Below are 23,016 nucleotides of genomic sequence, written 5' to 3'. Positions count from 1 at the left end.
GCTCTGTATTCAAAAACTACCTCCTTTACACACTATGAGCTCTGTTACTATAGTTAAGTGCAACAGACCTGTAACTTTCACTGTCTTTGGATTGTGCGTCATAGATGCTGTCAGCTGAAACAAAAATCCTGTTTAAAAATATGTATATGATGCCACTGGTTAGTGTTGTACATATAGGGAAGAAATCTCAAATGTGTTATAAATGCATAAGGTATGATCCACAAGCATAATTGCACACGCACTGCACAGTGTGGGGTGGTTGGTGGTTCAATTCCTGGCTGTGTTGTATAGAGCGCTTTGAGTACTTTAGGAGAGTAGAAAACGCTATACAAGAAAGAATCAGTCCATTTACGGTAAGGTTTTGTAAGTGAGTGAGAGGGATATTAATCATCAGTGGCCTGTTTGCCTCAGAATCAGGAAGTGTGCAGGAACAGTCAGAGCTGTTCACTTCCTGATATAAACGCTCAAGAAGTAAACCGTCCTTCAATTGCATGAGAAGAATTCCACAGTCAAATGGCTGGTAGGTAACTTAAATTCTACTTCTAGTGCTAATATTGTTTAGGTCTGTGACAGTTGTTAAATGAGACATTTTTCAAGGTGTTGTCCCATAATGTATTCTAGAGAAAGCTGAGATTGTGTGGCTGTGAAAACAGATGTGAAGACAATTTTAAGGGAACTTCCCTAGCATCAGAGAATTTTCATGTTCCAAAAACACTTTTACTGTTGTCATTGTGTTAGAAAGAAAAAAAGAAGCTGTCTTGCCAAAATACATGTATGGTAGTGCTATATGATACTTTACAATACCCTATAAAGGCAGCTTATGTAGGAGAGAACATTGTGTCATGATTTATGAGATGAAACATCATTAATTTGCAAATTCTGCAAAAATTTGTATGACCACTAAATCACAATAATTAGTTAATACAATACAAACTCAGCTTTCATATTTTAATGTATGATGAATATTTGGATCAATCAGCCTACCTCTAGTGCAGTGGTTCCCAAAGTTTTTTTGCTAGGCCCCCCTTTGTTTTACAAGAAAAATGCTGCCCCGCGTACGCACGCACGCACGCACGCACACATCCTACAACCACACACACCAATATTTTGCTCCATTGCGGTTTATTTCATACTTCAAACATCTAGTAAGCAATTAAGCAAATGCAAGTAATCTGCAATAAATTACAGGTAGTAATAAAATAAGTCTAACTCTTTTATGCTACCTCCGCACCTACACAGGTATTTTTGAAAACGCAGCTGTTTCGTCCACACGTAAACGGCGTTTCGAATCACCGAAAACAGAGATTTTTTTAAAACTCCTTTTTTGCGTTTACGTGTGGACGAGGAATACAGAGTTTGTCACACAACGTCAAAGGTATGTGCCTTTTTTCACGTCATGCTGTGCACCACGTTATTGTTTACATGAGATGAATTGCAGAGTAGCAGATAGAGACAAAATACTGTTAATCTGACTATCGTCAGGTTTTACAGCTTACATATACACACGCAGTTACTGTCCCTCTATTTAGAAAGGCAGAGGCGTCACAATGTGATTATTTTACGTGTAGTTGTTTTTTTCCTGTGTAATAATATTCAACATTGCTATCAATACATTTTTCAAAAAATGTCTCTCTGTGCAAAATGGGTTCAAAAACATAAACAGCTGTGGGATATTGTTTGTCAGTGATTTAGACAGGGGGAACAAATCGTGGCAGGATCAGCCTGATGTTATTTGTATCCCACTGTAACTTTACTGTATACTAGCTAACATCTCCAAAATGTCAGGAGTAGTTAGTTACTACAACAAGTGTTTGTGAACTAAAAATCAAGAATGTGGGATACTGTTTGTCCGTCATTTGGAGAGCCCAGCGCGTGCTCCCGACAAAGGGAAAACCAATTCTGCAGGGGAGACCTACCTCGGCACTTGTGCAGGTGAAGCCAAAGGAAAGACCACCATATTTCACCATATTCACCATATTTTTTGGCTTAGAATGAAGTTGGTTTGGAAACATATTCAGTGATGCTTCATCTCCTGCTTTGCGTTTCTGTAGGCGCCCCGTGCTAGCAGTGTCCAAGCGTTTTGTTTCCTTTCCCCCCTTTTCACACCGTGCCCCCGCTGCAATGGCTCTGCACTGTCTGTGTAATTTGTGCCAGCCATGTTCCCAGGTATTTCCTCTTGCCCTTTCCCCACTTGTATTTGTCTTCATGTTCCTTTGCTTCTTGTCGTGATCTCCATCATGCCTCACTCTGTGTTCGGTCCGTCAACCTGCCTAGTTAATTTGTATCTGTATTTCGTTTTTTCCTTGTTCAGCAATAAAGCTGGTTTTGGAGTTTACATTTCATTTCCTGGAGTCTGCATTTTGGGTCCTTTTCCTGCCTGCCTGCCCACAGCCAAAACACCATATATGAGATGGAGGAGATGGCTGCAAAGCTTTTAGGTAGATCCAGCATCTAGTCTATGGTTTATAGGGTTGTACCACACAAGTCAGTAAAATTGCTTTATGAAACGGTGCCTAGTTGTTAACCTATTTTTGTAACACAGCAACCAGTTGGGAGGTATGGGATCTATCAGGACAAAAACTGAAGTACCTTCCTCGGGACCTTCTGGCACCAGTTACTTTGTATACAAGTGTGGATTTGCAGAGGAACAAACTAAAACGTGTCACCGGCATCTCCAAAAACACCAACATCACAGAGCTTAATCTGTCCAGGAACAAGATAATCGAGTTTTCTCAAGAAATCTGCAACTTGAAAAATTTACAGACACTCTATATGAATCATAACAATGTCAGATCAATTCCAGAAGGAATCTTCCCACATCTTAGGTATTTAAAGTTCCTAAAACTCAGCACCAATCGCCTGGCAAGGCTTCCTTCAGATATAAACCAGTGTACCAGTCTTACTTACCTGGACCTTTCCAAAAACTGCCTGCAAAACATCGAACCACTAGTTGGGCTACCAAAACTGAGGGAGTTATTGGTTGAGAAGAATCAGCTTACAGAGCTACCATCCCAGCTTTTCCAGAAAGGTAGCTGTGAGCTGACCAAGTTCAAGGCCATGTGTAATCCACTAAGGTGTCCACCAGAGGAAGTCTGTGCTGGAGGGGTCATGGACATTCAGAGCTACTTCCTTCAAATGGAGGAGAACCCCAATGCTCACACTACCTGGACAGTTAAAGCAATGTTTCTGGGCTCTTCCATGGCCGGGAAGTCCACACTCTGCCACAGCCTTAGGGAAGGGAAGCCTGTGGCAGTTGCAATGAAGATCGGACGGAAGGAATAGATATCACTCGGCTATACACCCATGAAGTCCGCTTCCTTCTCTGGGACTTTGCAGGGCAGGAGGAGTACTATCTGACACATCATATCTTTATCACACCAAGAGCACTTGTTATCCTCACTGTCAATTTGGCCAGGTGAGACAATTATTGTTTCTTTTTTTTATGGTTATTTTGTTAAATTATATGACTAATAGTCAAATAATATGACTAATGTGACTATAGTTCTTTTGTTGCCCTTCCAGCTATCTAAAAGTTATCTTTCTAAAAGAAATTCTTTCACTAGAAAGTCTTTTTAATGCTTTGCAATTGTATATTCAGTCTTTATTTTAGAAAGCAAGGGAAATCTGTGGAAGTTAACATATATATATATATATATATATATATATATATATATATATATATATATACACACAGCCTGTGTATATATATATATATACACAGGTTGGTCAGTCTGGCTGCTTGGTCTGCCAGTAGCTGGTGTTTTGCGCCTCTGGTATTCTTGCCCATGCTCATGTATTGACCCATGTGTCAGTTGGAGGGGACCGGTCCTTGAGGATCAGGACTGTCCGGCCTTGAAAAAAAAAAAAAAAAAAATATATATATATATATATATATATATTTTTTTTTTTTTTTTTTCAATATTCACATGGCTGCCATATGTCGCTTAGTTTATGAATGTTGTACTTACAGCTTCAAAAAAAACCCCTACTTTTTCAGTCAAGAAACAGTTTTTTTTAATGTGCTTTATGACCAAACACCTTCCACCCTACTGATATTTACTTGAACAAAAACTATACATTGAGTTTAGTGCTAGTTAGCCAAGATATGACAAATGTGAAATTAATATTTGTGTATGCCAGTTATCGAGCAGCAGCATTCTGACATTATGTGTAAGTACCAATGACACCCAGCATCTTAGAGACCAATAGCAAAAAAAAAAAGACAATAATGATTCTGATTTTCTATCAGCTATAGCACTGTAGACCCAGAGTCTTTCAAAGACCAGATTTGGTTCTGGTTAAACAACATACAGCTACGTGTGCCAAATGCAGTGGTCATGCTTGTGGGAACACATTGTGATCAGTGCAGAGACCTGGAAGAGGTAATGGAGAAGAAGAAAGACATTGATGAGAAGATTAACATAATGCTGGTAAACAGAAAGATGGTTTTAAAGTACCAGAAGAAAAATCTGGAAGAAAATACAGACCCATTTCTCTACATGGATCAAGTGGATGAGATTGATTCCCTTTTAGAATACAGTTTGAAGGTAATGATTGGTATGATTAAAATATACCATTTTAAATGCCACACAGGCCCAGTGGGGTGTTACTGTGGATGCAGAACCTTTTACAGTTTTCCTTTACCTTCCCTTCAGGTGTTGGATCATCTAACTCTTGACTGCACAAAGACTCAGGATATTGTAAGATTCAGAAGTCATATTTTGAAATGCATTCAATCAGAAAGCGCTTTCCTGTGTTCTGAGACCATCTTACCACAAAGTTATGAAGAAGTGGAACAAGCCATCCAAAACCTTGTTACACTAGAACAGATTCCTCAACATGGTAAGTCCAGTTAATGATTGTGCACTTTATTTAAGTAACACGGAGAAGTTGTTTTTGCTTTGTAATAAAAAGTATCCATTTTCTATGTCAGGTATTGTTCTACTTGAAGAACTCTGTGATTTAATAATGAACCATGTAACACAGAGCAGAGAGCACCTCCACTCCATATTGCAATTCCTCTTGCGATATCTGCACAGAATTGGGGTTATTATTTGGTATGAAGATATTGATGTACTAAGTGACCATGTGTTTATCCAGCCTTCATTCCTCATTTCTATGTTCAAGGTCAGTGGCTGTTTTTCTTTTTTCAGACCTATGTATGCAGACACTACCCTTTCGAAGTACAATGGTTTCCTTTACAAGCATTAATGTGAAGATTCCTGGTAGTGTCGCTTCCACTTTAATTTTAATTCCAAACAAATTACCAATAAATATAATGTATACATGGATCAGAATGCAGTTAGGTTAAGACCAAAAAATAGCACTGGCCACGGTCAAACAAGCAGCTACACTCTTTTGATCCCTTTGCCTGAAGATTTCCACAGAATTTACAAACTACACTAAACTACTGTTACCACAGTTTCTCCTAACTTACTCTCCTAACTGCTTTCTGTGATTGCAGACCATTGTGAGACATGACCTGGTGCAGCAGCTTGAGAGAATCTCAAGAGACCTACTCATGCAAGAAGGAGCTCTGATGAAACAAAGGTTCATCTGGGTGGAGGACTTGCGGTGCAGAGGCACCCTGCACAATGCAGCCCTGCGCATCTTAGTCCGGAGGGAGTTAGAGAAACTGGTCATAGATGATGATGATTTGGTCAGAGAGGTAGTAGGTAACAAAAAGGAGGAAGGCATAATTCTCACCCTGTTGCAGCACTTTGAGGTTTGCCTCCCAACTCTTGTCAGAAGCCCCATGAACCCCCAAGCACCAGACTTCATCCCAGGAGAAAATCACTGGGAGTCAGTCAGGGAGTCAAAGAGAGACCCTGATGGAGCTTGCCTCTTCCCCATCTATCTGAAGGATGACCTCATAGTATGTCAGAAATGGGGTGAGAACAAGCAGGATGATGTCAGAGTGCATGTCTACGTCCTTCCTGAGGTTCCACATGGCTTCTTTCACAGGTAGCTTGGAAAAAATTTAATTGTTTGTCACCTTTTATAACAGGGGTAGGCAACTCCAGGCCTCAAGTGACAGTGTCCTACAGGTTTTAGATGTGTCCTTGATCCCACACAGCTGCTAAATGACCTCCTCAACATGTCTTGAAGTTCTCCAGAGGCCTGGTAATGAACTTATCATTTGATTCAGGTGTTTTGACCCCGCCTACACCCTTTACAATCACAGGTCAAGGATGACCCTTGGTTTGACCACTCGTCCTGATCTGGTGGTCAGGGCAGGGCTAGTGTCCATGGTTGGTGTTGCAGTGTCTCTAGATGGCGACAAGGGCTCTGCTTGTTGTTGAGCTGCACTATCAGGCTGGCTTATCAGATCGGGTGCTGGTGCTGAAGGTGCTGGTCACGCCTTAGCGCCTCTCAGGTGTCATCAGTTACGCCGACGTCTGCCCCTCGCCAGTGCGGATCACAAAAGAGCGGGCAGTCTCTGCAGGTCGGATGATGACAGCCGGTTTCCAACTTCTGGACTCATCCTGAAAGCAGATGTGCTCCCTCTGCGCTGCATTTGTAGTATCGTCTCTGGTGCTCTTCTCTTTCCATCCGTGTTTTTTGCACCACCGTCTGGCTTACGACGCGGGGTACCAACTGGTATACGGTGATGGGAAGCACTGAGCGCAGACATCGACTCATGAGGAGCTGCGCGGGTGATCTGAAGCCGTCGACTGGTGTGTTCCTTTGCTCCAATAGAGACAGGTAGGGATCTACTCCCTGAGCATGAGCTTTATCCAGAATTGCTTTGGCCGTTTTGACTGTTCTTTCGGCAAGGCCATTATTTTGTGGGTACAAAGGGCTTGAGGTTGTGTGGACAAAGTCCCATGTGACTGCGAAGTCCTTGAACTCTCGAGAGCTGTACTGTGGGCCGTTATCTGAGATAAGCTTCTCTGGTATACCGTGTCTGGCGAATATGGCCTTGAGCTTTTTGATGACGGACCCTGCGGTGGTGGAGAATAGCCTTTCGACCTCAAAGAAGTGGCTGTAATAGTCCACAACTACTAAATAGTCTCGTCCACGCCATGTGAAGAGGTCTGAGGCCACAGCCTGCCATGGTCTCTCAGGAATCTGTTGTGTAATGAGAGGTTCTTTAGGGTTCGCTGCACACCTCTCCTAACATATGAAACAGTTTTCCACTGTGGCAGCAATGTCCTTGCCCATGCCTGGCCAGAAGAGGGTGTCCCTCGCTCTCTGCTTACTCCTCTCAATCCCCATGTGCCCAGTGTGGATTCTCTCCAGCATATTGTTTCTTAGGGCTGTTGGCACTGTGATTTTGTCACCTTTAAAGATGATGCCATGGAAGTGTGAAATTTCATCTCTGAAATTCCAGAAGTCCTAAAGGATATGGGGGCATTTTTTCCTGTCCTCAGGCCAGCCATCATGCACGGTTTACTTCAGAAGGGTGAGCTGCGGGTCGCATGCTGTCGCAGCCTGTATCTCTGAGAGCTTTTGGTCACTTACTGGGAGGCTGTTTATCACTGAGTGGACCTGATCCTCCATGCCTTTGCTCAGCGTGCTGTCTTGGTCGAGCAATGGTTTCCTGGACATGTCGTATCTCTGCAGCTGTAACAGCATGTGCTGCAGACGAGCAGGGGCTACGGAGATTGGCTTCTTCAATATGTGCTCCAACGGCTTGTGGTCTGACTCGACGATAACTCTTCTGCCATACATGTAGGTGTGGAAGCGCTTGCATCCAAACAACACTGCAAAGAGTTCTTTTTCAATCTGTGCATAGTTAACCTCTGTCGGGGTCAGTGTCTTTGAAGCATATGCTATTGGATGTCCGTCCTGCATCAACACAGCTCCCAAGCCATACTTTGATGCATCTACCTGTAGGCATAGCTCCTTGGTCGTGTCGTAGTATGCCAGTATGGGGCCTGGTTCCCTGGTTATGAGATCCTTTATTTGCTGGAAGACTCTGTCATGATTCTGATCCCAGACGAACTCAGAGTCTTGCTTGAGCAGCTGACGCAGCGGTGCGTTCATTTCTGATAGTCGTGGTGCGAATCTGGACAGGTAGTTCGGCATACCAAGAATTGTCTCAAGCTCATTCTTATTCTCAGGAGGTGGCATGTCCTTGAATTTCTGTAGTTTCTTTGGGTCTGGCTGGATGCCCTCCCGGGTGAGTTTGTGTCCAAAGTAACTCACTTCTGTGGCCCCTATGACACATTTCTCTGGATCGAGACGCACTCCTCGCTCCCTTGTGCGCTCAAGCATGGCACGGAGGTTCTCGTCGTGTTCCTCCTTTGTCTTGCCAAACACGAGGATGTCATCCACGATGGCTGCCCTTTGAGCCCTTCATATGTCTCATTGATTTTCCTTTGGAAAATGTCCTGTGGTGATATTATGCCAAAGGGAAGGCGCAGAAAGCAGTACCTGTTTTGTGCGATTTCATAGGAACGTGCAATGTCTATGCCTTTTTCTAGAGTCAAATCTGACCCTTGGCTCAGCAGCTTTTCTTTGACTTGTGGGAAACTGGTTGCAAAGATAATCCTGTCTTGGACCATTTCATCACAGTTAACATAGCCACACTGCTTGACGAGTAGCTTTAATTAACTCTGTCACAAAGTGTTCGAATGACTCTCCTTCGCCTTGGAGTCTTTCATTAAATTTGTATCTGGCAAAAACGGTGTTCGTTTTCAGCATGAGGTACTGTTCAAACCTGTCAAGATAGGTGGTCAGCCTTTTAGCTTCTTCATCAGACAGCTGCCATGTGTTATAAATGTCTCTGCCTCTTTTTCCTACCCACAGAAGAAGATAGCTGCACTGGGTCTCCTCGGGCTTGCCACTTAGCGGGCCGCTAAACATTAGCTTCACATGTTGCACAAACCTTTGCCAGGCATCGGGAAGAGTAGCTGAATCCCAGTCCATTCGTGGTGCAGGAACTCCCGACGAATCCATTTCGCGGTGTCAAAGGGCGTTTAGTTCGAATTACTCTGACACCATGTAATATTCTGTTCTTTGACTTATGAATAATATATTCTTAAACTGCTTCGTGAGTCTCCATCTTCTTTATTTACCACTCGCTCGGTACAACATAACACACCTCCACTTCCGTAACCCGCCCCACTGCCACTACGGCAAACCCCAAGGGACAATAAGCACGAAGTGCAAACATTATAAACAATACAACAGTGTTATCTAAAATCTGCAGGACACTAGCACTTAAGGCCTGGAGTTGCCCAGCCCAATCTGTAAGATAAGTATATTTTCAATTGTATGTTGGTTTTCACAATTTTCAAGGCAGAGTCTATATAAAAGACTCAAATATGTACAATGAAATTCACAGACACCACTAGCACCACAAAAAGCTCATTCAATAAGCTACAGAGAAGATGTATTGTGTCTTTTATATATATATATATATATATATATATATATATATATATATATATATATATATATATATATATATATATAATGGCACACTTTTACATTTACACTTTCTTTGTAAATTTCTTCAGTTTCCAATGTTTTCATTGATTTATAATTCTATTTTTTTTTCTTATTCTTACTCCACTCAAAAACCTCATGAACCATAAATCTTCTGATCTCTCATGGTTGCCACATGTAACCCTTAGACTGATCATTAAGACGTGCTCTCTTTACTCGACTCACTGGGTGGGAAAGGAGCAGTGTCTCCTCTGCTGTGGAAACAGACTTGCTCTGTTTAGACAGGGGGACAACAATGGAGATTCCTTTATAGAGATACGCTGCCGAAGACCTGAGAAGGATGAAGGTAAAAAAAAAATCTGTGGTGTCTTTTGTTTTAGGACCAAAAAGAGCTCGACAGCAACAGTAGAACTACATGTAGCTCATTTCTTTTCTTAGAGTTTCGGCAGATGTGGGATCTGATCTTGGCAGTGATGTCCAAGCTGTTTGTGCTGTCAAGGCAGTGGCCAGGACTGACCCAGCAGGTACACACTCCCTGTCCAGAGAGAGGCTGTCTGCATTATTTTACCTGGAGGGACTGGCAGGAACTGAACAACACCAACCTTTACAGTCTGTAAGTGTTGTATCTCTTAAGACTTCATCCCTGATGGCTTTTCAGAATCTAGACTACAGGGAGTGCAGAATTATTAGGGAAATGAGTATTTTGTCCACATCATCCTCTTCATGCATGTTGTCTTACTCCAAGCTGTATAGGCTCAAAAGCCTACCACCAATTAAGCATATTAGGTGATGTGCATCTCTGTAATGAGAAGGGGTGTGGTCTAATGACATCAACACCCTATATCAGGTGTGCATAATTATTAGGCAACATTCTTTCCTTTGGCAAAATGGGTCAAAAGAAGGACTTGACAGGCTCCGAAAAGTCAAAAATAGTGAGATATCTTGCAGAGGGATGCAGCAGTCTCAAAATTGCAAAGCTTCTGAAGCATGATCATCGAACAATCAAGCGTTTCATTCAAAATAGTCAACAGGGTCGCAAGAAGCGTGTGGAAAAACCAAGGCACAAAATAACTGCCCATGAACTGAGAAATGTCAAGCGTGCAGCTGCCAAGATGCCACTTGCCACCAGGTTGGCCATATTTCAGAGCTGCAACATCACTGGAGTGCCCAAAAGCACAAGGTGTGCAATACTCAGAGACATGGCCAAGGTAAGAAAGGCTGAAAGATGACCACCACTGAACAAGACACACAAGCTGAAACGTCAAGACTGGGCCAAGAAATATCTCAAGACTGATTTTTCTAAGGTTTTATGGACTGATGAAATGAGAGTGAGTCTTGATGGGCCAGATGGATGGGCCTGTGGCTGGATTGGTAAAGGGCAGAGAGCTCCAGTCCGACTCAGCTTGTTTCTGATTTTTATGAGGCGAAAGTGGTGTGTAAGTCTTCTGATGTACTAGCAATGGTCAGAATTCCAATGTTCCGTGCCCTCAGACTTTTACCATTAGCATCGGTGCTAAAACAAATTACTGTTAGCTTGTAACAGATAGCACACAGAACTAGAATTAACTTGTTTTTCTCCTCCCCCTGTTTTATTATGTATTTTCATCTGGTTATTGTTTATATCTCTTTATTTTTTACAGTGTGAAGGAGGAAAAATTAGTTTGCCAGGGAGGCCATACATGACGAACGGAATTCATTTTTCCAAAAGGTAAATTGATGTCTTCTTTATTCTGTAAAATAAAGGGGAAAATACAACAACAACATGTGCATTGTTTATATTGTTATTAATCACCACTGTGTTTTCTCTAAAGCTGCCACTTCGCAGTGATGACTGATGAGAATGACGTCGAAGAAGACAAACACAGCATCACAACCTCTTAAGCAATATGTTTAGTGGCAAAATGTTTTTTGTGCTAGCCAATTTTATCTTCTTTTTTAGTGACTGGTATGAGTATTATTTGGAAAAGTGTCACCAAGTATTACGTTCAGGGCTGAGGCTGATTTTGTAATAAATGTTTTGTAATAGATGTATTTAAAAATACTCCAGAAGACTACTTGCATTTCTATTTTTGATATGCAGCGTTTCAGTGTTTATGTGTACAATGACAGCCTCTGCTGGCTCTTGAAGACTGTCAGCTATGTTTTTCTTTGTGAAGACAAGTTGTAGACCTTACAGTGTTACATGAAAAATTACAACTGCTGCATGTAAAACATTTAAGCTGATCTTTAATAATATGATAGTCCAAATCAATCCGGTCATCTGCAAACTCCTAAAATAGGCTTGCTACCCCTGTATTTCTCTAGTTTTTCATCAGTTCCTCAAAACTCTCTTCTACGTGCTGGCTCATGCTGCCTTCAGGGTCTACTCGTAAATGTCAAGAAGAATGTCATGAAGAATGGTTAATTGTTAAACCCCTGTAGTCAAAAGAAATGACATGTTATTAATTACATAAACTGTCGCTGTCATATAAAAAATACATGTCAGATTATCATATATTTTTGTAGTCTTTTTTGTAGCCACTCATGCCTGTATGAAAAAAAAGTCCTCACAGCAAACTGAACTGTGTAGTCTGAGTTAAATCCAGATAGAACAGAACCCAGTGAGTTAATGTCCTATAAGTCATATAGCAGTAATTTTCTCTTCTCTTCTGTCTAAAGACGGAAATCGACTGTCTGAAGTCTATTTTTGTGTCTTCTGTTTTGGAAATAACCTGCTTAAATGTAAATCTGACACTTGTTCAAGTGAAGAATGAGGTAATCGAATTGATCAACTTCTGGACGTACACAACTTACATGTTTTTCAGAAATATTTATGCAAATGCTTAAGACCCTCCTGAAGTTCTAAATTTAGGTGATGTTTTTAGGAAATTACATCTCAGCTATGTAACTCTGTTTAAAAACGAGAGGGACAGAATTATAAGACCATGGCACCTTGGTCAACATTCACTTTAACGTTGTGCTGAGCAGCTATAGAAGTCTACATAGAGTATGTATGTGTGTGTATATATATATATATATATATATATATATATATATATATATATATAATTTAATGAAGGAAAACACAAACTGGATAATTTTACAGGGCGAATAATTTCCAAATACATCAAAATCTTTGGGCGTTACCAGTTTTGATCATTCTTGCCCCACTTTAGGTAGTTACTATGTTTCCCACAGTCTTCGAAGGCAGCATCCTATCGCCGGACCTCTCTCAGGTGTCTTTCCCGGGCAGCTGCACGGCGGAACGGAGAAATGAGAAAGGGGCAGCATGGCGGACAGGGAGAAGAGGAAAGCTACCCCGCCGTCTGGCCGCAACATCCAGGTGAAGTCCCCGGCCAGTTTCAGGTAGGTCCCGGCGGACACAGGGTTGGAGGGAGGGAGCGACCGAGCTGCCAGCCTGCCCACCAGGCTGGAGGCTGTGAATGAGGGATGAACCACTGCGGTTTTGCATATCCGAAGGTGCTGATGCTGGCTGGTTGGAGCCGCTGCAGCAGCAACAGTGTCTGTCTCCGCGGAGCTTTCCAGCGTTCCGACTTGCAGTGTGTTGTTGAGTCGCATGTTTTGTGCTTGGGCGTGTCTGCTCCCGGTGGACAGACACGAGCGATGAGCTCCCTGCTGCAAACATGGTTTAAATATGCCCTACTTTCTGCTAGTCTGCTTCAAAATCCTCACAGTACAAGGATACTTGGTCGTAGTGCATGTTTAATACATATTTTTTCCTTTGCTTTGGTACTCCTTTACGACGCAGTCCAAGTCTCCATCATACGTTTGCATCATTTTGAGCTTGATTTGCTGCTAAAACTCTTGATTCGACAAACCCGGCACTGATTTAGTGTCATATTTTCGGATTTTAACAATACAGACAAGGAGTAAAGCATATGCCTCCAAAAGAATATTTAAGGGACTGATTGTGTTGATGATTTTATGGAAATGTTATCAGAGCCATACGTCATCATAAGCTGACTTTTGTGGTTTAACAGTAAGTAAACTTTGATATTAAGTGGAAAGACTTTAAAACATTATTGAATCATTCTTCCTGAATTATTATTCTTATACCAGCTTAAAAATAAAACACCAAAAAGACAGAACAAAAAAAGAAAACAAGTACACTATTTGTCCCAATTACTCACTTTTACAATGCATAGATTTGCCACACAGTCAGACTGATTTTGAATAGCCTAATGTACTCAGTAAACAAAATATTCAGTAAAATAATTACATCCTTACAATAATAATTTAGATTTTGGTTTTGCTCCTTGGGTTGATTTTCAGACTGAAAAAAGCAGTCTGGGGAATCTTTGTGCTCTACAAATGGACATGTAGATATCAGCTGTTTAAAAACGGTAGGGCAGGTGACCAGTCAGAGGGATTCAACCTGTAGAGCTGAGCACTGCAAGAGATTAGCTCCACGCTGATGTCTGCTCTCACATGCTGAGTGCCTCACACACTCGGAGACCATTGCAGCTCTGCTTTAAGAGAAGCTGTGGCATTACCTCAGGGTGATTATTGTGAGGATGGAGGCCTGTGATCAATATTCTCTAGTGAGACAACAACACACACACACACACACACACACACACATTCCTGCAAACACCCAGCCTCTGGCCCAGTCTGTCCTTGTCTCATTAGCTGAGCTGAAAACAACCACCAAACATCTTTGTTCAGGATTTCATGATGATCTGTTATTGGGGATTGAATGCTGCTGATTGGTATTTGGGAAATGTGACTGACTAGAGGAAAGAAGCCAGATAATCCAAAATCTCGGGGGCTGGCCCAGTCCCAGAGCGGCCATATGTTGTCATGTTTTTCTCTCTCACCTCCCTGCCTGTGCACGCTACAGTGAAATCCTATGTCTCAGCCCAAGCCACTGCAGTTAAGAGACCAGCTCTTTGTGTTGGAGATGTTCAGTAAGTGAGACACATAAACGCCTCACCTTTATTTCTGGTGTTTTAGTGGCGCATTAGGATTTGTGGCATGAATCTGAGTGCAACTGAATTATGTATTAGTCATAAAGAACTGGGTTATACAGAAAGGATGACACCCATTCGATTTTTATGCAAGTCAGATAAATGGCCTGTATTTGTATAGCGCTTTACTTTGTCCCTATGGACCCCAAAGCCCTTTACACTACATTCAGTCATCCACCCATTCACACACTGGTGATGTCAAGCTATATTGTAGCCACAGCTGCCCCGGGGCAGACTGACAGAGGTGCCACTGGGCCTCTGACCACCACCATTAGGCAACGGGTGAAGTGTCTTGCCCAAGGACAGACCGACCGAGACTATCGGAGCCAGGGCTCGAACCGGCAACCTTCCAATTACAAGATGAACTGCCAACTCTTGAGCCACACAAAGTCAGATAGCCGCACAAAATCATTCTGTATAACAATAGATTTCTAGTAAAGGTTCTAGGTTTTTAATCCAAAATGTACAGCAGGTAAAATTCTTTTTGCCAAAATCATTTATTTCTATTGGTTTATCAGTATGCAAATTGTGTCTTCTGCTTTACTGAAAAGTTTGTTCTCACTGGGTGTACCCTGGATGACTCATGTTACCGCTAAGGATGGAAACTGAGTTCCCAGTAGTTCAGTTCCTTGGAATTGTTAGTCTGCTTTCCTATCGATTCTGCTTATTGGTTCCACTTCAGTTGGTGTCCTGGAGGAGGAAAGTAGCGGTGCAGTCTACAGCATGAATATAGACATAACTTTTATTTTTATTGCACAAAAGGACGAGAGCACAATGGTAAAGTGCAAACTGCATACAGGACAGAAACCTTGTGCTGCTAAAAGAACTTCAGCTCTTTGCAATTATCTGCACAGATAGCATGCTAAGCTAGCCAAGAACCCAGTGTGATGTTAAAGCTGAGTGTAGAGCCCAGCCCAACAGTCAGACCCTGAACTTCAACAGGCAACAAATTGATGAGCAGTCAGGCTCTAGCATTTTTCTCCCTGTTCATGTTTCTAAAGTAGAATCACTGTGGCGATCGCATTAAAGTCTCTCTGTGCTAGTTTTCATCTTTTTGCTTTGTGTTGTCAACTTTGTGTTCATACCTTAATACTGAAAGAAACGTCATGAGTGTGTCCTCATTAGAATAGGGGTTTGTGTTGGTATGTTGGCCTGTAGCCTATAGGTTTTTATTGTTAACTGGTAAATTATGAGACAATGATTTTTCATGTCATTTTACAGAGAATAGTGAAAGTAACATAATGAGTAGTAATACATCTTTTGACTTTTAAGTAATGACCCCAACACTAATCAGAGCCTCCAGCATGCACAAACATTTGACCGCACAGCATACAGTTATTTCCCACAAATGTGATGTCTTTGATGTGTTGGCTGCTGGTGGTGACTCTCAACCCAATGACAATTGACAGGAGAATCGATAAGGACACTAATCGATAAGTGATCTTGATAATGGAAATCTGAATCTCTAAATTCATATCAGTTCTTAGCTAGTAAGAGTTTTACAACTCATGATGTGGTTGTTATAAACACTGTGCACTATAACAACAACGAAACGTTTTCCTGTTAGGCAGCTTTGGTAGAACGTGTGTAAACTCTGGCATGTGGTGTTAATGATATTCAAGCTGACAATGAGCCGTGACAGCAGAGTTAAAAAAATAGTCTAAAGTGATGTTGAATTCTGCATTTGAACATCCTTTTTATGTTCATCCTGGAGATGAAGAGAAACTGTTGAAATGTTCGGGAAACCGGCAGTCATATTGTAACTGATATTAAGCAATGGACAGCAAAATGCTGCACAATGTAGTCTACAAAAAAAGGAAAACTAAAAAACTTATAAAGGCTGCATAAAATAATTAGACCTTTCAACTAGTCATCCCCAAACAGAATTTAATCTTCAGCTATCCTGTAATATTTAATGTGAAATTAGGTGTTCAGGAAGTCTCAAACCTGGATTGTATTTTTTCATTTTAGAGGGAGTGGTGTGGTGAGGGCTGGGCTATACATTTATGTGAACTTTTGTTTTAAAATTACCTGCCATGCATTATTCACATAACTCACTTGTGGCACAAGAGGGCGTAGTGGGAAATCTGTATCTGTGCAAGTGTGCGTAGTTAAGCATAATTAAGAAGATATGAAGCAGAACAACAGTATAGGATTGCAGACTACTCTAGGGTGCTTTAAGGGAAAAACTCATTAGACATCAGCCAGCTGAGATCCCTGTTGATGGATCAGGTAATGCCTGTCTTTCTCAACAGGTGCAAGTTAACTGTAATCACTTGTTAGAGTTATAAAATAGCTTTCTGTGAATAGGGTTTGAGAGTTCTAGTAAGTTATTTGATTGGTTTATCATACAGTAGCATTAATTTGATTTGGTTAACTTGTCTAAGCTGGAACTTTCACTCTGTTAGCAACAACTGGAGCTGAAATAAAGGTATTGTCATCACCCCGTTGGACAGATGGACAAGGCGGGTGGAGTGGACATCTAAGTTTGTGAATGTAATAAGTCGAGAACAAAGATACGTAGGATTTTCAAATTGATGCCATAAGTGCATCTACTAAAAACCTTGGATAAGTTTGAATGTCAGTGATCTTGACCTCATGGTCAGAGTATGCTTTCTGAAAATCTTGTGAATGCAAAAACTTGAAAATGGGACTACGTAAGATTTTGAAATTGGCAACTCAGGTGTGTTGCCAGTTGCCAGTAGTTTTTGTTATGTATTTCATTAAACTGGCTGTCATTTCCAATATTGCTCATAAAAGTTTCCACCTTAAGGGCACGGAAAATACCTTTGTAGGTCATCATTCATCTGTTTCGTGTTTAAAGAACATAAGTAGAAGGCAGCTGGAGTTTGTTCTAGGGATGTCATGATACCAGAAATTTAGAAGTTGGTACCAGTAGGATTATACGAGTCTCCATGCCCAATTCATTACCAAACCACAATTATTATCCTATGTACTGTACTTAAACAGACTCCTTTATTAAAAGGTATTTTAAAACACTGACATACTGGCATAATTTTAATTTAAAATGTTAACATTAAAATTTGCTCACAAAACACAGATTGAAATGTTATGGGTGGTTGTCGAATAGTCTAGTAACGTTACAGCAAGGATTGTAACCTGTGGAAGAAACTGATTTCACAACAGTATTGCCAGCTATGATAACATATATTTCAGGATTAAGTAAGAAGGATAATACTTTGAATGATGTTAGCATAAACTGAAGGAAAAGTCTTTACACATGATTATGTTTAAAATAATTAGGGATGTTTCCCTCAGAATTAGATTGTATTTGTGGCAGCGAGGCAGATCATGTGTGCACATATTTTAAATGTTGTTGAGCACACTCACAAATTTCATGAATTATTAAATAATAGCATATACACTAACCACATTATAAATAATAAAGAAATAATCAACTGCCTTGCTAATAAGTTTCCAATCCGTTGAATGAACTCCACAGGTATTTGCCTGTTCTGCTCTACAGCCGTAGTGAGATAAAGTGGCGAGAGCTTTTCTCGTTCCTCAGGCTCTGGTTAGATATGCCTTTCCAGCTCACTGTAGATCATGTTTACTCAGATTTACTATGCCAAGGAGGACCCTAGCTGGCTAGCAGTTTGTGAAATTTCAAATACAATTACTGATGCTCTTTCATGGTCGAAAGGATGCATTGTGCAGTTGGTTAAAAAGGTTGATCCAAATTCAGCATCCATAATAGAAAATATTTTTCAATTTTAATATGTGACAATAATGCAAAAGCAGAAGAGTTACATCATTAAGTTACTTTAACTGCAGCGTTAAGCAGTCATATTATATTTTTACTTAAAATTAACATTGACAACAGTACTTTTATGCTTACATTTGACTTATGCTGTGTCACTACTGTTGCTATAATGCTGCTGCTGCCACCTTGTTTCAGTAGATTTACATTTCAAATTAGGTAGTGTGTCATCAGGGACACTAGCTCTCTGGTAAAGAAAGTTGGAAAAGGCCCTTCATTTCTCTTGTAAATGTTGCTGCAAACATTTGGAGGCTATATTGCCCACCCATACTCTTGCATTTTGCATGACTTATGTCCCGAGGAATCAGAACTCGTAGGCACATCTTTCCATTTTTTCCCCAAATTACTTAAAAATCAAAAGTTTATCAGTAATCTCTTAATTATAAATCCACAAAAGTGTTTGAGTCATTTATCCATTGACCCTCTTTCTCTACTTTCACCTTTTCATTTGCAGCTTTAATGTTGGTTGATTTGAATTTCACCTGTAGTAGGAGCTAGTGGACAGTAATTGCCCTGCTTGCTGTTCCCAGTGGATGATCATTTACTGCTGTGTCTCATTTCTGCTAACAATGCATGTTTGACTTGACAGCACTCTGTTCTGTTTATACAGTACAGGACCCTCTCTCGCTCTTCTTTTTCTGTCACTCTCTCTCTCTTTAAAAGCAAGTACAGCACAAGTAAAACCTAATTTAGGAGTTACAGTTATATTTAGAGAAAGATAAGTTGCTAACGTTCCCTTAGTTTTTCTAAAAGATCCCTGCTTCGCTTGTGACATCTGGTTTCACCAAGATGGTGAAAGAATTATGACAAGGTGTCTGTTTTACCTATGGTAGGTCTTGATGCATTTTCAATCATCCAGGAAAGAAAACCTCCAAAAGTTGATTCTTTTCATCTGGACGTAGCATTTGGGAGAAACGTTTCAGCACTCATCCAAGTGACTTCTTGAGTCTCAGCTGACTGCAGGTTTCCCCAATCTTATAAACAGTACATTCGACTGACTGAAACCAGCCCACTGAGGAACAATGGGCTGGGAGGTCAGTTCCTTAATCTTAATTATGCAAATTCTCATGACCATTGATCAACAACCACTGACCAAAACCCACTGATCAAAGACCACTGATCAATGGCCATGAGTACCATTCACAGAGAGTTGGGGAATGGCTGCAATCACAGCATTGTAAGATGGCGAAAGATGTACCCTTAGGCCCCCTCCTCGATTCAGAGATGGTCTTTCCCTTTTCACATAAATGGCCTCCTTGACGCCGCGCTCAAATCAGCGTTCCTCCCTGTCCAGGATGTGAACATCCTCATCCTTGAAAGAGTGTCCACTGGACTGTAGGTGTAAATAGACTGCAGAGTCCTGGCCTGACGAGGTAGCTCTTCTGTGTTGTGCCATCCGCTTCACCAGAGGTTGTTTGGTTTCCCCGATGTATAAATCCTGGCAATTCTCCTGGCACTTAACAGCATACACTATGTTACTCTGTTTGTGTCGGGGGACCCGATCCTTGGGGTGGACCGGTTTTTGGCGCAGCGTGTTTTGGGGTTTAAAAGCCACAGTGACCCGGTGTTTAGAAAAAATGCGTCTCAACTGCTCAGATACTCCTGACACCTATGGGATCACTACAGGTTTTCGCTTGGGCAGCGGTTGTCCTTCTCTCCTGGATCTGCTGGAGCTTTCTTTAGATGCCTTTCCTGCTTTGACAAAAGTCCAGCTGGGATAACCACATTTACTCAGGGCCTTCTTGATGTGCTGTTCTTCTGCCTCCCTGGCCGCTGTGTCAGTGGGGATGGTGTTCGATCTGTGTTGTAGCGTCCTGATGACACCCAGTTTGTGCTCCAGTGGATGATGAGAGTCAAACCTTAGATACTGATCTGTATGTGTAGGTTTACGGTACACGTCAGCTTTTAGATGTCCCCCATTACTGATGGAAATCTCACAGTCTAAGAAGGCTAACCTGCCACTTTTCATATCCTCCCTGGTGAATTTGATGTGTCAGTCCACTGAGTTAATGTGATCCGTGAATTGTGGTACGTCCTGAGATTTAATTTTCACCCAGGTGTCATCCACATATCTGAACCAATGGCTTGGTGGTGTTCCAGGGTAGGATAGCAAAGCCCTCTTTTCAACTTCTTCCATGTACAAATTGGCCACGATGGGTGAAACTGGGGAGCCCATGGCACACCCATGTTTCTGCCTGTAGAACTGACCCTTGTATGTGAAGTAGGTGGAATGAAGACACAGTTCCAAAAGCAAACACACTTGGTCGATGCTGAGAGTGGTCCTGTTGCTGAGGTTGGTGTCATCCTGTAATCTCTTACAGACTACCTCCAACACTTCCGTGACTGGGATGCACGTGAAGAGAGATGTAACGTCTTGCAAGACCATGGTTTCATCTGCCTCCATAATGACATCTCTCACCTTCTCAACAAAATCCAGGGTGTTCTGGATGTGGTGTTCAGAGCTGTCCACCAGCGGGTTGAGGATCGAAACCAGAAACCTGGAGATGTTATAGGTGACCGAGTTGATCATGCAGACAATCAGTCTTAAAGGTGCATTAAGGCATTTATATATACCTGGCAGTTCTTTCATCCATCCAATCATTTCAAATTTAGAGACACCTCTTTGGTTTCAAAAAACCAAAGTGGAAACAACTATATGCATATTTTATCTACAGTCCATGCAAACTGGTATTATGATCTACAGCTGTGTGTTAAAATGAAGTTTTCAGCCACACGGCTAATGAGAATATGATTGCATATACATTTACTGAGGCTATTTCTTAGCTTCAATTTACAGACATTCTGCTTACAGCAAAACAATGGGGGGTTTTTTAAGGAAAGAAAAACAATTGTAAAATTGTGAAAGCTTGGCCAGTTTAGTAATGAAGTAATCTTTTAATTTTTGCGCAATGAATGTCAGGTAATTCTCACCCTGTGTCCTTTACATTTATGCACTGACCTGCACTTTTTACCATCCTATTATGCTTGCATTAGCAATATCAAAAGGGTTTCACAGCAGCGACAGTGGTGGGATAACATCAAGTGGGAAGCTATAAAAGACTGTGAAAAGCAGACTGTAGATTTATTCTCGACTAGAGAAATGCTACATCCCTAGAACATGAGAGGTAAACGGGCACCCTGGAAAATAAGGGAATGGAACTTTGTAACGTGTCTTTAACATGGTAAAACCATATTGGAACTCATTGTGATTTCCTAACCTAAATGCTCACAACTGAAAATAAAACTGAAACGCTAGTGAGAGCGAATTTTAAGAACTTCCTTGTCAAAAGTTGGGATGTCCAAAATGGGAATGCCCCTACATGTTTTCAGAAAAAATGTTCCAGTTGGTGAAAACAAATAAACAGTAGTACAGGGAGTGCAGAATTATTAGGCAAGTTGTATTTTTGAAGAATAATTTTATTATTGAACAACAACCATGTTCTCAATGAACCCAAAAAACTCATTAATATCAAAGCTGAATGTTTTTGGAAGTAGTTTTTAGTTTGTTTTTAGTTTTAGCTATTTTAGGGGGATATCTGTGTGTGCAGGTGACTATTACTGTGCATAATTATTAGGCAACTTAACAAAAAACAAATATATACCCATTTCAATCATTTATTTTCACCAGTGAAACCAATATAACATCTCCACATTCACAAATATACATTTCTGACATTCAAAAACAAAACAAAAACAAATCAGCGACCAATATAGCCACCTTTCTTTGCAAGGACACTCAAAAGCCTGCCATCCATGGATTCTGTCAGTGTTTTGATCTGTTCACCATCAACATTGCGTGCAGCAGCAACCACAGCCTCCCAGACACTGTTCAGAGAGGTGTACTGTTTTCCCTCCTTGTAAATCTCACATTTGATGATGGACCACAGGTTCTCAATGGGGTTCAGATCAGGTGAACAAGGTGGCCATGTCATTAGTTTTTCTTCTTTTATACCCTTTCTTGCCAGCCACTCTGTGGAGTACTTGGACGCGTGTGATGGAGCATTGTCCTGCATGAAAATCATGTTTTTCTTGAAGGATGCAGACTTCTTCCTGTACCACTGCTTGAAGAAGGTGTCTTCCAGAAACTGGCAGTAGGACTGGGAGTTGAGCTTGACTCCATCCTCAACCCGAAAAGGCCCCACAAGCTCATCTTTGATGATACCAGCCCAAACCAGTACTCCACCTCCACCTTGCTGGCGTCTGAGTCGGACTGGAGCTCTCTGCCCTTTACCAATCCAGCCACGGGCCCATCCATCTGGCCCATCAAGACTCACTCTCATTTCATCAGTCCATAAAACCTTAGAAAAACCAGTCTTGAGATATTTCTTGGCCCAGTCTTGACGTTTCAGCTTGTGTGTCTTGTTCAGTGGTGGTCGTCTTTCAGCCTTTCTTACCTTGGCCATGTCTCTGAGTATTGCACACCTTGTGCTTTTGGGCACTCCAGTGATGTTGCAGCTCTGAAATATGGCCAACCTGGTGGCAAGTGGCATCTTGGCAGCTGCACGCTTGACTTTTCTCAGTTCATGGGCAGTTATTTTGCGCCTTGGTTTTTCCACACGCTTCTTGCGACCCTGTTGACTATTTTGAATGAAACGCTTGATTGTTCGATGATCACGCTTCAGAAGCTTTGCAATTTTGAGACTGCTGCATCCCTCTGCAAGATATCTCACTATTTTTGACTTTTCTGAGCCTGTCAAGTCCTTCTTTTGACCCATTTTGCCAAAGGAAAGGACGTTGCCTAATAATTATGCACACCTGATATAGGGTGTTGATGTCATTAGACCACACCCCTTCTCATTACAGAGATGCACATCACCTAATATGCTTAATTGGTAGTAGGCTTTCGAGCCTATGCAGCTTGGAGTAAGACAA

General features: G+C 41.4%; 2 protein-coding genes across 3 annotated transcripts in view; both read left to right on the top strand.

Moving 5' to 3' along the window:
• The first annotated feature begins 328 nt into the window (after window positions 1-328).
• On the top strand, window positions 329-11,768 carry LOC113028282 (malignant fibrous histiocytoma-amplified sequence 1). Its single transcript, XM_075410383.1, is given in 11 exon segments — window positions 329-520; window positions 2,543-3,259; window positions 3,262-3,415; window positions 4,250-4,547; window positions 4,656-4,842; window positions 4,934-5,127; window positions 5,465-5,964; window positions 9,585-9,742; window positions 9,835-10,009; window positions 11,037-11,104; window positions 11,701-11,768. Coding segments are annotated over 11 exon segments (2,526 nt in total). The 5' UTR covers window positions 329-513.
• Window positions 11,769-12,588: 820 nt separating this feature from the next.
• The window catches only part of mapk8ip1b (mitogen-activated protein kinase 8 interacting protein 1b), a 44,513-nt gene continuing 34,085 nt past the window's right edge, over window positions 12,589-23,016 (top strand). The window contains exon 1 of one of the 2 annotated variants that reach the window (XM_026159904.1): window positions 12,589-12,741. In XM_026159904.1, coding sequence (XP_026015689.1) covers window positions 12,665-12,741 — 77 coding nt within the window. In that variant the 5' untranslated portion in view covers window positions 12,589-12,664. Of the gene's footprint in view, window positions 12,742-20,558; window positions 20,695-23,016 lie in introns of those variants that run through there. The other variant, XM_026159975.1, reaches the window with a different exon arrangement.

The sequence above is a fragment of the Astatotilapia calliptera genome, chromosome 1 (genome assembly GCF_900246225.1).
Source record: "Astatotilapia calliptera chromosome 1, fAstCal1.2, whole genome shotgun sequence".
NCBI lineage: Eukaryota > Metazoa > Chordata > Actinopteri > Cichliformes > Cichlidae > Astatotilapia > Astatotilapia calliptera.
The sequence above is the reverse complement of the archived record's forward strand: the minus strand, read 5'-3'. Positions and strand labels throughout refer to the sequence as shown.